The sequence below is a fragment of the Calliopsis andreniformis genome, chromosome 6 (genome assembly GCF_051401765.1).
Source record: "Calliopsis andreniformis isolate RMS-2024a chromosome 6, iyCalAndr_principal, whole genome shotgun sequence".
In the NCBI taxonomy this organism is placed as follows: domain Eukaryota; kingdom Metazoa; phylum Arthropoda; class Insecta; order Hymenoptera; family Andrenidae; genus Calliopsis; species Calliopsis andreniformis.
Genome location: NC_135067.1, coordinates 23,041,421 through 23,055,081, shown reverse-complemented (window position 1 = coordinate 23,055,081; position 13,661 = coordinate 23,041,421). Strand labels below are relative to the sequence as shown.

The following is a 13,661-nucleotide window of genomic DNA, read 5'->3' as shown; positions in this document are numbered from 1 at the left end:
CGGGATACGCGATCGATCTGTGCAGGTGAGTTTCGAAAGGACAAAGCGGAAGATTATCCAGAAGAGCAGAAGAAAGAAGAAAGTGGAGAATAGACGAGGAGAGGGGAAATAGAATTGACGACGCAAGGGAGCAACTGTAGCGAGACGGTGCTCCCTGGTCGGAGACAACCCGCCGGTTCAGGCGCGAACTCGCATCACGAGCCGGCTATGGGAAAGCTGGCAACGATTCGTCGACGCGTGACCCGTGATAACGAGGAACAGGAGGTATCAGTGTACTCGCTCGGGCCAAGCGCCATCAGTTCCGGCCGCGCTTTCGTCACGGCTCCTATTCGCGGGATCGGTTTCAATAGCAAATTCCTCGACTCGTGCATTCTTCGACGCGTTTGCGAGTGTGGATCATCGATAGATGGTGTGACTCCTGCGAGCGACAGTTTCAAAGGGAGAATAAGAAAAGTTGGAAGAACAGGGGACTGCGAGCCGTTCGATAACCCAGGGACTCGATCGTTCATCGAGACGGCAGCCGGCAATGAGCCGTTCGATGACTTGTGTGTGCTCGACGATGCGGGGGTTCAAGAGGAACGTCTGTGGGTCAACACGCAAACTAAGTCGAGCTCCGAGGGGAAAGTAGCGGCAAAACAGTGCCGACGCAACTTATCCTCCATCCTCCTGATAGCGATGGCGATCGCTGCACTGTGCTCGCCGGTATCGGCCGTGCCAATGTCGCCGCGAGTAGATCCGCTGCTCCGAACCGGTCCTCAGCACGGCCTCGACCGCTCGACCGGTCTCGAGGACGTCTACGAGGACACTTTCGAGGACGCTTTCCAAGAAGAAGATCACCGACAGCCGACGAAGACCCTACTCGACGAGAGCGAGCTAGAGATCATCAGGAGAAGCATTGCGCGAGGTCTTGGCTTGAAGAGGATACCCGACCCCTCCAAGGTGAGTTTTATACCACGATATCTTTTTTGCCTTTTCACGTTTTCGCGTCGACTAGCGAATCGCTGTCGTAACGTTCTCCTCGACAAAAAGTTCGGGGCCCCGTTAATACGAATGTTCGGCCAAGGGAAAGGTGCGAGCAGAGGGGGACATGAGGTGGAGCAGAGGGAGCGGATCGAACGAGCAGAGAAAAGGTTGCCCGTGTGTACTGAAGTACCGGCGAGGAAGGCTTCAGGCGAGGTGACGAAGCGGTAGATCGCTGAAAGGAGAGAACAAGAAGAAATGAAATGAAAGGAAAGAAATGAAAGAAATGAAAGAAATGAAAGAAATGAAAGAAATGAAAGAAAGGAGGAACGTGGTAGGAGAGGTCCGTGCTCTTACGCCGCCTCTCTCCTTTCTCTTCTATCTCTTTTGCATGTTCTCTCGCACCGCACCGTTCACCACTCTGATCGCTTCTCTTTGCAAACGACTGTGCTGTCGCTTCACGAATGAAGCTTCTAACGAAAATTAGACTAGACTGCTAGACGATTAGCTGACGACAAAACAGCAACAACACACGTAAAGGAACAACATCACATGTTTATCATTTATACTCTTTTTCAACAATCTATCATGTATTTTGAAATGAGTGCCTTTAGACATTTTGCCTGTGACAATGAAACACTAGTCGCTTTATTGCAGGTACTTGTTCTCCGAATCTCTGAGAAGATTTGTAGTTTTGTATTGTGCCTACGTACTCGAGGCAACAGGTGCTACTCGTGGCCCATTCTCTTGAAATTTACAGAGGAAACGTTGACGTGAGAAACGATGGAAGGTGTTCGCGGTCGTGCTCGCAAAAGGGTTTCGAACGAGCCGAGGAAACCGCGCGTCGGTGCGGCATCCGTAAACAGGCGGCGAGTCGAAGACGAGGAACGTGGGTGGTCCATGTTGCCCCACTTTCGCTAACGCATGCACGAGCACGTGCGTCGATCCTTCTACTATGCAGAACCGGCTGTCCACGTGCATGCACGAACGCCCACTTCTATTCCGATCGACTCCTCACCTCGTCGCCGCCGCCGCCGCCGCCGCGTCTCTTCTTTTCTTCCCTTTTTCCCCATGGGATGCACTTTTCGCTTGGGTGCGCGCAGGGTTATGGGTTCCTTGGTACTCGATACGAGGAGTAACGACTGGATCGAATGGAACTCAGACCGGCTCGACTAGTTTCTTCTCGAACAGCGTACCTTCTTCGTCGAACAGCTGCGGCGAAGCTTCGCTCTCGGTACTGACCAGCTGTTTCCCCGATTGAAGCAGCCTGATCACCAGCCTCTGTTTTCGGTGCTCGATTCGGTGACTATTGCTCCACACCGAAATCGTCTAAATTCGAAGCGTTACGTTCAATCGGAATTCGAGTCATCGTCCTGGAAGGCAGCGATCGGTCGATGACGCAGACCGATTCGGTTTCATTCCGGATGTTGATCAGGAAGAAGGGAGGTACGAAGGGGGGAACACCTGTTGTCGCGTCCGCGAGAGGTATTGCCGTCAGCGTCGCCGTTACGGCTATACGCGATAAGGAAAGTCGATTCCCTGCCGTCCTCCAAACTCGAGGACACCGTCGAGAAACGCGAGAGCGTGCACCAGACTCGAACGCGGCCACCTCTAATGCCGAAGGGAAAACAGAACCAGTTGTCTCCTCTTGATTTTCGCATCTGTGCGTCATCACTCTTTCTTTGACTCGTTCACCTTCTTGTCGTTTACAGAATATCTTTGGAAACTCGAAACGAAATGCGTGATTACGTGAAGTAACTCGAGGGTATTGAGAAAATGTCATAATATATTGAAAAAATCAAATTTGCAAACTGCAGAGGAGATATACTTTCTCGATTTCTTGAAATATTTCAAATATCAAGACCATCTAAACATCCAACACTTTTTACAGGACTCGTTCTCTTTTCTATGCGTCAGTTAGATACACAGAAACTCATTAATGCAAAGTGTGTACGATGTCGTTTTTCGATTGTGATTTTGATAAATCGGATGTCTTAAGAAATATATTCAAAGTCTTTCTAGATTCTAGAATGAAGCTGTTAGGATTCTTTACTCGTTACGTGGGAAATTTTTAAATATGCTACGTCACGGGATTCATCGGACCACCGTGTTTACTTAATGGTTCAGTGAGTCGTTTTAAATTCTTGTGCAGAAATCTTGACCTTTTGGGGAATCCACTGACGCACATTCTATGCCCGCATTCTGTTCAAGTTACCTGTTCTCAAATAAAAAATCAGATTTCGAAGTCCACAAATCAGTTTGTACATAAGACTATACTGAAGTGAAATTTCGCAATACTAGGTACATGTTTGATAGGCAATTTCCATTTTGTAGTAGAGACGTTTGGTTCGGTTATTCGACACAAGAAGACCTTTCGCGAGAACCACTGATGGTTTTCGCAGCGAAAGGTACCTATTCGATGTCACTTGAGAGCCAGTCAATCTGGATGTAAAGGCAAACGTCGATGTTAACGATTAGCTTGATTCTCGAGAGAAAGCAAGAGAGAACGAAGGACATGACGGTGTGAAACATTGATTCACGATAAGTTGGCGTCCTGCTGAGCACAAGTGAAGTGAAATAGCTTTTGAGAAACGAGAACCGAAGTCGAAGATGCGACGTAACGCGTACGCAAAGGCAACGCGAGGAATGTGACCCGACTTACCGATACCTAGACGGCTTGCGAAACACCTTTCTTCAAGGAGACACAGCGTGGGAGTCAAGGGAGTGTGCTTCGATGCGAGATGGTTTTTCCAAGGACATCCGCATTCGCGGGAACGTCATCCATCGACTACCCTCTGCATGTGTCAACCTCGTTAAAAGTCTCCTTACCGATTTCAATGTTTTTCAAATACAGTTTTCTATAGGTAATCGATTGGAGAAGAGCAGAACATAATTGTAAAAGGAGCAATCAAAAACGCATTAGAGTCGAAGATCAAGAAGCCGAAAACCATATTTGTATAGCTTTGAAGTCCGAGGTGTCTACTGTTGTTGCGAATCTGGATCATTTTCCCTGTGGAATCGCACAAGAACTTCCGTTCTCGATGCCACTTTCATGAACCATAACCCAAACTGAAAAGCAAACGCCGGGAATTTATTTTTACGCCATGAGTTACGATCGATCCACTTTTCCAACCCGGAAGCAATGTACTTATATCTTTCGAGTTCGACGAAAAGTCGAAAAGTGCACAAATCGTTTTCAATTTTCTCTCGCGCGAATCGTTCACGTGCGTGCGCTAACAGTCGAGAGTTGAAAGATCGTCGAATGCGACACTGGTGACCGACACTGACCGACCTTTCGGACGAATCAAACGGTTATTGAGAAGTCAACTCGGTTGGGGTCGAGTGATAACAGCTTCTGAATAGTCGTTCAGCGAAACCGCGCGCGTCCTAAATCTGCTTACGAATTGCACCATAGATATTCTGTACGCTATCAAAACGGAAACCTGTTGCGAATATGCGACGCAATTGTCCTGACGGACCGGAACTCGGTCCAATCGGCTAACTAACGTTAAAGAGAATAACCAGTTAAGCGATTCTGGCTCTCGCGACATTGCGGAGGCGGCTGCGTGCATCTTTGTGGCTGATGACTCGTTTGTACACGAATGTTGTGGGTCGAAGGAATCATACTTTCGTTCTTAAGGAATTATTATATCAAGTGCCAAATCACAGAGGCGTTTTAGTTCTGTAATTCTTCAAAATATTGCTTGACGTATCAACTGAGAATGCCTCAAACACCTTCGTTTTCATTCGCAATACATACCACGGATTATTCTACATTCGTTTTCAATATTTTGAAAACTAGTAGAGAAGATGAGCACAAAAGTTGATACAGTAGGTGATAAAAAGAAAGTGAAAATCAGTTGAAAATGATTTCGAGTTGATTTGCTTTTTGCTTTTTGCTTTTTGCTTCTAAATGAACCCGAATTGAACGTAGTTGAAAAGTCGACGGAAATTCTGCGTTGTCGCTCGGCTGAGGCAGCCAGAACCGAGACGAGTTAATTTTACGGAAGCGTCTAGCGTGTCTGGAGTTTCTCACTCACGAAAAGGAGGAGGTTCGCGACGCTTAAGAAGAAGAGCGGTGCCGAGAGGCAACGATGGTTGCTCGAAAAACGCAAGGATGCTCGAAAAGGAAAAAGGGGAGCGAGAAACGCGGGCGGGGTCGGCAGAATAAAGCGGAGTAACAATAAAAAGGGGTTGCACTGCACCGTATCGCGCCACGCTGGACGAATCAGATGAAGAGGCAACAGCAGAAGAGAGAACGGGAAACATATGAAGAAGGGTCAGGAGGCAAGAGGTGAAAGGAAGAAGAAGAGGAGGAGAAAGGCGTGAAAGGTTGAGTTGCGTCAAGTGGAGCATGCAGCCGCTGAAATCGCCAGCTGTCGCGTCGCGACCCCAGAAAATTAGATAATTTCGATGTCACGCTCGCAAACCAATTATCGTGCCCGACGTAGTCGGATACGCAACCGAGATTTAATCAACGGAGCTGAGAGTTCAATCGTTGATTTATTAGATAAGCCGAATCTTTTTCAGCGTAATGGAAATACTCCTTCGTTGCCTTTTCCTCTCTACTCTTTTCTACATATGGCTGCATCATAATTAGGATGATTTATGATATTCAGTATATTTCAACTATTTTATATATAAGTTAAAACTTATACCTCAGTTCTGAAGCATAAAATATGAAATCCTAAGGTACGACATACTCGCTGCTAATTATGCATGAAATTCTGTTTTCAGGCAAACGTGAGTCAAGCTGAATACGAGAGAGCGCACAGGGAGTACCTGAAAAAAGTGCAAAAGCTGTCATCCGACGAGGAGCATTCGAAAAGTAGGAAAAAACTGCACGTGTTTTGGGGCACAGGTAAAGGAAAAAAGGCTGTCGGTTGTCTGTGTTTCAAAAATCTTATTCCTTCCTTTTTTTACCGATACGCTATTCTTAAGAGAGAACCGATCCTCAGAAATGCGTAATTTCGTAGTTGCCTTTCTGAAAAAATATACATGCACGCTTGCTATAATTACTACCAGTGTAAACATCTAGCCATCCAGTTTCCGCCGACCATTCAAAGAAAACTGATGGTTTCGCCACGTGTATCGAAACTCGACGCGCTCTGCCATATTTGTCCAATCGTCGCTCTTTTTTTTCTTCAGTCTTTTCCAGACGAGACAGTTTTGTGAGTTCCAACAGTACACCCTGTTGTCAGAAATTGAAACCAATAACTTCATTATCGTAAAAGTTACTTTTTTACTTTTTTTCATTTCAATCTTTGCAACATCGGATGAAAAGAAATCACTAATGCGTCTCATCTGAACTAACTATTACCTCGGTGAAAATACCGGACTCGAAACAGGTAAGTGCACGGCGAAAGTGAGGAGAGAGCGGAGAAGCGTGAAACTAGTTGGGTGACTACTTACAATTAGTCCTTCCCGAATATTCGAAAGATGGAATGCGGCCTACCTACTATATAGGTAGTTGATGAGGGCGTACGATCTCCGTCAGATTTTCAGACGAGTAGTGGCTAACGAAAAGCCAGCAAAATGAGCTTTCTTCGCTATATGTAACTCGAAGGAAATTGACTCAACTCTGTTCCTTGGAGCCTCATGGAGTCATTGCGAAGCTACCTTATTATGAAATAGAAATTCCGACCTCGATGGAATGTCGAACGACGAGTTTCCGAATGCAATAAGAACGAACCGTTGAGGAAGCTCGCGAACTACTTCGTTTTTTTTTTCCTGCGAATCCCTAGCGTTTCTCTCTCGTATCCGTCCGGTTCGCATCCTCCTGCGAATGAAATATCACGCGTGCCGATGCTACGAACACCGACCCGAAAATATCGCGAAATGCCTTTGGGAAAAATAATGCTCTTCCTAAGCGAAAGTATTTTCGGCAAGGATTGGTTATGAGGTAGCCAGCCTACAATTGGTCCATGCCGCGCAAATCAAATAATCGTTTACGGACAGGGAAATTGTATAGACTCTGCATTCACCTTTATACCGAATTATCAGAATACCGCGGATTCCCGACCGATTCCCTGTCGAGTTATTTTGCGATCATCGCTGGTCGATCGCCAAACGCAATTGCCCCTGCAATTATTGTTCGCCACGCAATCACGACCACGGATTCGCGGCCGCGAGATACTATTCTCGGGACCGCCGCGCCGCTCTGCCGATGTGAATCGTAACCGCTGCTTGCTGTCCATACAAACAAACGAATGTTTTAGACGTAGAGTAACTCGAGAGCGGTACAAGTGCGATAGAACGAATCTGCCAAAAGTTTAACACTTCCCAAAGCCACACTTTACAAAACTCTAGTTAAAAAATGTTCGTTCAAGTTGTGTGAAAGATGAGTCGTTTACCATGAATACAATAATCATCGTACAAACGAAAATAACATAAATCATTTTCACGGTAAATACCCAGGCAATTTGAAAAACCATTGGAAAAGTTATTTTCTGTCAAATTAAGTTAATTCCTTGAAGGGGGAGAAAATGAAACCGTGTCCTAAAGCGGAACCGTGTCGGATACCTCGCGACGCGGGAATCGAAATAACTTTCTTGATAAGTGTCGTATTTTTACTTCTCTAACAGATTTATTTCGTACGAGAACAGACGTAACACGAATGTCGTGTGTTACACAGTTACACGATGTTCTCTGCATCGTAACAAGCAAGTTGATGTTAAGCGGCACTAATCCCTTGGTGTCGTCTTACGAAGACGGTTCAGTTTTGGTTCAGCCAACTGAACGATCGAAAATGGTAGAGTAGCAGACTTGAGACAATACATGCAGGATTTTCGTTAGCCAATACTTTTTCAGTTGTTATAAAACGCAATTTTCCTCTCGTGCAAACACGTGGACTGCCGTCCAACTGCACAGGCTAAAAAGATAGAGCTATCGTAAATAGTTGCTTACGCGAGAACGCGTACCAGTTCCTGGAATGTCATCCTGGAGCGTGTCGATTCGCTTCCGGTACTGACTTATTTAAAACAAGAAACGCGAGCGAAAATCCCCAATATTATTTGCCTGAATTCTCAACGATGTTAGGTGTACGTTCGCGCGCAGAATACATTTGATGGGGTAACGAGGCTAACAATGCGCGCGAACGCTTATTAACAAATTACCGTGGACTTTGATAATTTCCCTAATTGGCTGATATAAATGAAATGAACGAGAACGGCTCGTTCTCTACCGGATACGCGTTTCCCCGCTGTCATCGACCGAACCGTACTATTGAATAATAACGAGCATATTCTAAACTCACAAAGATACTAACTAAACCATAAGAAATTCAATATGAATAATAGGAAAACATCACCGTAACAACTGTAGTAACGGTGGAACTAATAAAGTAGGAAGAAAAAAAAGAGAGGTGTACGTGTGTGTGAAGATTGGGGGGGAGAAAGACCCAAGGCTGTCAGAGAGGTTTTCATTTACGTAATGTTGCGTTCACTGAATTGCACGTGTTTGTTGCAGTGCATCCTGGAAATGGATCGAAAGGAGTGTACAAGACGAGCGACAGAAGGGGACAGTATCGTCACGGGCTGTTCTTCCCCGTGGAAATTTCTGAGGCGGATAGGAACGCATCAGTGGATCATGCGACGCTGCGACTGTTCCTCCATGGTCATTACAGCGAGCGATCTGAGAAGCTAGACGTTCTGGTTTATTTGAAGACGTACCAATCGAGAAAACTGATCGTTCAGAAGAGAATCGAACTACTGGACTCCCGAAATTCAATATGGCTCGAGTTAGACTCGACTGCGGCACTATCTTCGTGGCTCGAAGCCGGTCTCGAGAATCTCGACCTCGAACTGGAATTTCTCCAAGACGGAGAGCCGTTACAACGCACCTTCTCCTCGCCGGTACTGAACGTGTTCACCGAGCTAACCTCACAATCGAACGGGAGATCGAAACGGTCCACTCCCGAAGAGCTGATGTCTTTGCATAAAGGGCGTAGGACCAAGTGCAAAGGCGAAAGCAAAAAGTGTTGCAGACACGAATTGACCGTGATGTTTAAAGACCTTAAGGGTTTCGAATTCATTGTATATCCAAAAACATTTGACGCCGGGTACTGCAAGGGTCGATGTCCACCGAGATACAATCCAGCGCATCATCATGCCCTTCTGCAAAGTTTACTGTGGAAGGAAGATAGGAAGAGGGTACCTAAGCCTTGCTGTGCGCCCAGTAAACTCGATCAATTGATGATCGTTTACTTCGATGAGAATGATTCGACTCAATTGAAGGTCTCTTATTGGAAGAACATTCAAGTGCTCGAGTGTGCTTGTTCCTGAACCATCTCCGCCTTTTTCTTTTTTTCTTTTTGACAGTGTGAAAGATTAATAAACTGTAACGCGTGTGCGGCATAGAAATAAAAACGCGTAACAGAATACTTACATAGGGTCGCTATGAAAAGAAGAGCTATCGTCACTGAGGCCTCGCCAAAGAATCGTCCGAGTAGCGTTCGGTGGTGCCACCTGTCCGTTGATCTTCGCGATACAGCAATCGATTCACTTCAATCTGTTTGCAACCTTCCATTTCCCCAAACTTTTCTTTATCTGTTGCACGATGCGCAAACACTTTTAGCCGGTTTATTTAATCAAAATTTACCACTCGATTTCAATGCAGAATATTATTACATCCGATGATCGATGGTTAACTCGGTTTCAGGCATCATCGAAGGCCCAGGCCCTTTAGACATGGGCCTCGCATTGACTGTGATACTAAAATATTTGCTTGACGTTATTTTTTGTAAATAATTGTATTTCATATCGTTAGGCACTATTTCTTTTTTCCCTCTGTTTTCCTATAACCACCACTGTACATATGCGACCTGGTTAAGCAAATCGTGAGTGCGATCGTTCCCGCGTGAACATGCGCAGAATTAAACGGCCCGATCGTACCCGACATTTTTAACCGGGAATATTTAACTCACGTTAAAACTCGATATTACAGGTACCATGCGTCGTAGTATTTTAACTTATTTCGACCGTTTTCGATTAAAATATGAGATTTCTACGCGTATTGCGTGTCGAATATCAAAGACAGAAAGTGTATAATATATATTATCGTACGTTTCATGTTCGATTCGATCCAACCAATACATGGAGACGTTACTTCGTAAATTTTCATTTGCTCTAAGTTTTCTTACTAGTTCCTAATAGATTTACAGGTCGAATATCTAAGATTTTTTTTTTTTTTTTTTTTTTATCACAGTACTGATTGATTCAAAATTCAATGTACAAATTACAATTTCGTAACCGAAATTTCATCACTCCAAACTCATTATTAAATCGACCTTTACCATACTGTCATAATTCGCGGAACTATTTTCGCTACGCACAATGGGCACTCTAATTTCACGTTACTCTTGTATTTTCTAATCAACCATCAATGATGTAACGACAAAATAAAAGTTTATTCGTTATTTATAAAAAAAGCTATATTTAACCAAATAGTAAAAGTCGTTTTTTTTCAAATATCTGATAATACGCTTTCGTTTTGAATATCTCAGTTATTACTTTATATAAATAGAACAGTCATTGCACAACATACAAGCATATACAATATCGGAGACCAACATGGTAAAGAGCATGAATTTGTGGACGAAGCAAACTCTTGAATAGTATAGTTAAGGGGTTATCATTATGCGACAGCAATAAACTTTCGCTGAACGCGATGTTGCTCACCCCGTTCGAGGGCGAAGGTCACTTCAACAACAGAGTTATGTAATCCCAGAAATTTCATTCATATTGTTGCAATATCTTCCATGAATTAGATTACACGCTGATTGTGCTTTCACTTGTAAAATAACAATGCAGTAGAGCAAACCAGTTTATTTGCGAGGAAAATAGGAAGTAATTCTAGGTAAAATCTGACTAAAATTTTTTGAATAAAATGTGTATATTTTTGTATATATACATGTATACATGTAATATCATTATCTTCTGTCTGTTTTGCCAACACCTCTCTTTCCAGAGAACAAGTGTTTCGGCATTTTTGTACCAATGAATCGATCTGCCTCTCCTTTCAAACCCTTCTTTGCAACCTTCTTCTTTAAAGCTTTGTGGGCTATCTTCTTTAATTTAGTCTTCATTGCAGTATCTTTTATGCCCATTTCATCTCGTGCTGGTCTTGAACTACTTCGAGCTCTCGACTGAGAAACAGATTCTAACCGCATACGTTTCCTAGCAGGCTGTGATAACGATCTCGAACGTCCTCTCGTTCTGGTAAAGTGTGCCTATCGCAAAGAAACACATAGTTTTGCAAATCTCATGCACTTCAAAATATATTGTTTAAACAAAAAGGTAAGGCAATGCGAATGTACTACTTACATTTTCATTATCTTCCATGTCGATACCCAGATCTTCCATTTGTTCTTTTAACTTCGACACTGATCTACCTCGTATCTTAGCTGCAGCTGTACGTGGTATTATAGGTTTCGTGGAAGCTTTCAGAATTCGTGCTTCGTCCTTCATGATTGCTTTCTTTTCTCGAATTTGCTTAGCTAACTGCACAATCTCACGCAATGTATCAGACAGCTCGGGCACTTTGTAATCATACATACCAGCTTCCTCGCGTAACTGTTCCTCTCTTTCTAACTGATTCAATTTCTTCGGAAACAAATAAACATGGTAAGTGATCGAAACTAAATTCCAAATTTATCTGAATATGATGAAAATATGCACCTCGAATATCTCTGGATCAATATAATCAGCGATATTATGTCCCTCCCAAATTTCTGGGATGGTGTCGTACTTTTCATCTCCTTCGATATCATAATTTTTCTTCAAATCCAGCACGTAGTCATCTCCCATCTCTTCCTCTATTTCGCGTTCCAATTTCCGTTTCATAGTTTCTTCTTGCGCTGCTTGTCTCTTCTTTAAAACGCTCTCTGGGATACAAGGAGCACGAACTTTATTGTCCCTTGGTACCGGTTGTGCAACGTGTAAGCGATTAAGCAGTCCTTCTACCTATGATCAGACATATCATATAAGTACATTTGCATCTAAACTTTACGTCGTATATAAAGAAGCGCAAAGTATGTACTTTTTTTGTTCGTATTTTTTGGTCAACACGGTAAGCTAACAAACGTTCACACGCCTGTATTTTAACGTCCATTACTCCGAAGTCTGAAATTGTACTCATCTCTAAAACGGGAACGTCTTTGGTCTCCAACGCTTTTATAATTTCTAGTTTTTCAGGTGGAAGTTCTTCTAAACGTAAAACGTCCACTTTGTTTATCACAACTGTTAAAGGTTTATTAGCAAACAGCGGTTTAATGGATTCAAATAATTTTACCTGAAAATATTATTCATTTGCATTGTGAAAAAGTTATAAGAATGTATCGTTAAAAACAATTAGGTCATTAATTTACTTGTTCTTCCAAACTGTGACCACACTGTTCTGATATGTCACAAAAGTATAGAACAGCAGCTCTCAAATGTGCAAGCGCAGTTATTGCCTGCATTTCAATAACGTTTCTATCCTCAAGTGGATGGTCTAAAATTCCTGGTGTATCAACTACTTGCCATCTCAAATATTTATAGTCTGTGTGGCCAACATATAATGATTTTGTGGTAAATGCATATGGTTGAACTTCAACATCTGCACGAGTGATCTGTAACAATAACATCTTCTCAATCTCCTTGCAAAAAATTGAAATGCACAAAAAAGAAAATTTACAGTACCTTGTTAATGAAACTACTTTTTCCAACATTTGGAAAGCCACATATTATAATGGTACGTGTATAAGGATCTATGCTGGGTAAACGAGCCAGATGTTGTCGAACTTGTTCCAAATATGCTAAATTTGCAGCTTGTCGTTTCATAATAGTAGCCATACGACCTAAGGCAGCCTTCTTTAACTGTTTACACCGATATAATGAATCTCCATATTTCATCAGTCGAACGTAATCCTTTGCTACACTATTATGATAATATGTAAGAATTTGTTGTAGAAACACAATATTGCATAATAGTTAAATAATATACTCACTTATCTATTAAATGTCGTGCAATATTTATCTGACCAAGAGCTAATTTATAATGATCTTTATCATATAAAACATTCATTAAATCAGCATAAAAAGGATGAACATCATCTAGCTTGGGGAATTCTTGTATTATCTTAGACAGTCTGTCATGAAAATTTTGCTGTGTAAATTTCACTTTACGCGTGTAAAAAGCACGTATCCTTGTAATTTTATAATTCTTGTGAACAACTGTTGGAGTTTTACGTTGAGTTTTCGACAAGATGATATCGATGAAGTCCTAAACCAAGAGAAGAGTGTGTCAATTAATAAACAAATCTTTGTAAATATGAAATTGAGAGTGAAATATCTAACCTTTGCAGTGGGGACCACCGTTATTTTCTTGAAGTTGTACAGCACCATTGTTATCGGTCTTTCGCAAACTGTCACTTTATAAGAATCTCATACACTCGCCCTAATCGCAAAGAACCGGTGCGTTTGATTTTTAATTTCGAACGTAATCTTTATCCGCGTGGTACTTAAAAGCACATGTATATCCACGAATGTCCACGAACACCTCGTATAGACAGGTATCAAAATCACATAGAAGGACTTCAGAACTAAACCTGTAGTCATTAGAAAATTACGACATCAGCGCCTTTAACAGTGAAAGATAGAAACGATCTTACTGCTCATGAAGTAAGAATTGTAAATTTAAATTTATATTGAATGTTTTCCTAT

The 13,661-nt window shown here is 42.7% G+C and overlaps 2 protein-coding genes across 3 annotated transcripts; one reads left to right on the top strand and one right to left on the bottom strand.

Moving 5' to 3' along the window:
- The first annotated feature begins 205 nt into the window (after window positions 1-205).
- Window positions 206-9,242, top strand: Mav (TGF-beta domain-containing family member maverick). Its single transcript, XM_076380692.1, has 3 exons — window positions 206-939; window positions 5,698-5,821; window positions 8,428-9,242. Exons 1-3 carry the CDS (start codon window positions 208-210, stop codon window positions 9,240-9,242), a joined length of 1,671 nt encoding a protein of 556 aa, XP_076236807.1. The 5' UTR covers window positions 206-207.
- A 1,572-nt stretch (window positions 9,243-10,814) lies between these two features.
- Non1 (nucleolar GTP-binding protein 1) lies at window positions 10,815-13,475 on the bottom strand. Of its 2 annotated transcripts, XM_076380689.1 has the most exons (8): window positions 13,296-13,475; window positions 12,947-13,221; window positions 12,639-12,876; window positions 12,326-12,568; window positions 11,998-12,249; window positions 11,637-11,921; window positions 11,283-11,561; window positions 10,815-11,188 (listed from the first exon to the last, which is right to left on the bottom strand). In XM_076380689.1, exons 1-8 carry the CDS (start codon window positions 13,341-13,343, stop codon window positions 10,889-10,891), a joined length of 1,920 nt encoding a protein of 639 aa, XP_076236804.1. In that variant the 5' UTR covers window positions 13,344-13,475; the 3' UTR covers window positions 10,815-10,888. The 2 variants fall into 2 exon arrangements, with proteins under 2 accessions (XP_076236804.1, XP_076236805.1); XM_076380690.1 differs by lacking the exon at window positions 13,296-13,475 and having other exon boundaries at window positions 10,816-11,188; window positions 12,639-12,871; window positions 12,947-13,017.
- Between the last annotated feature and the right edge of the window lie 186 nt (window positions 13,476-13,661).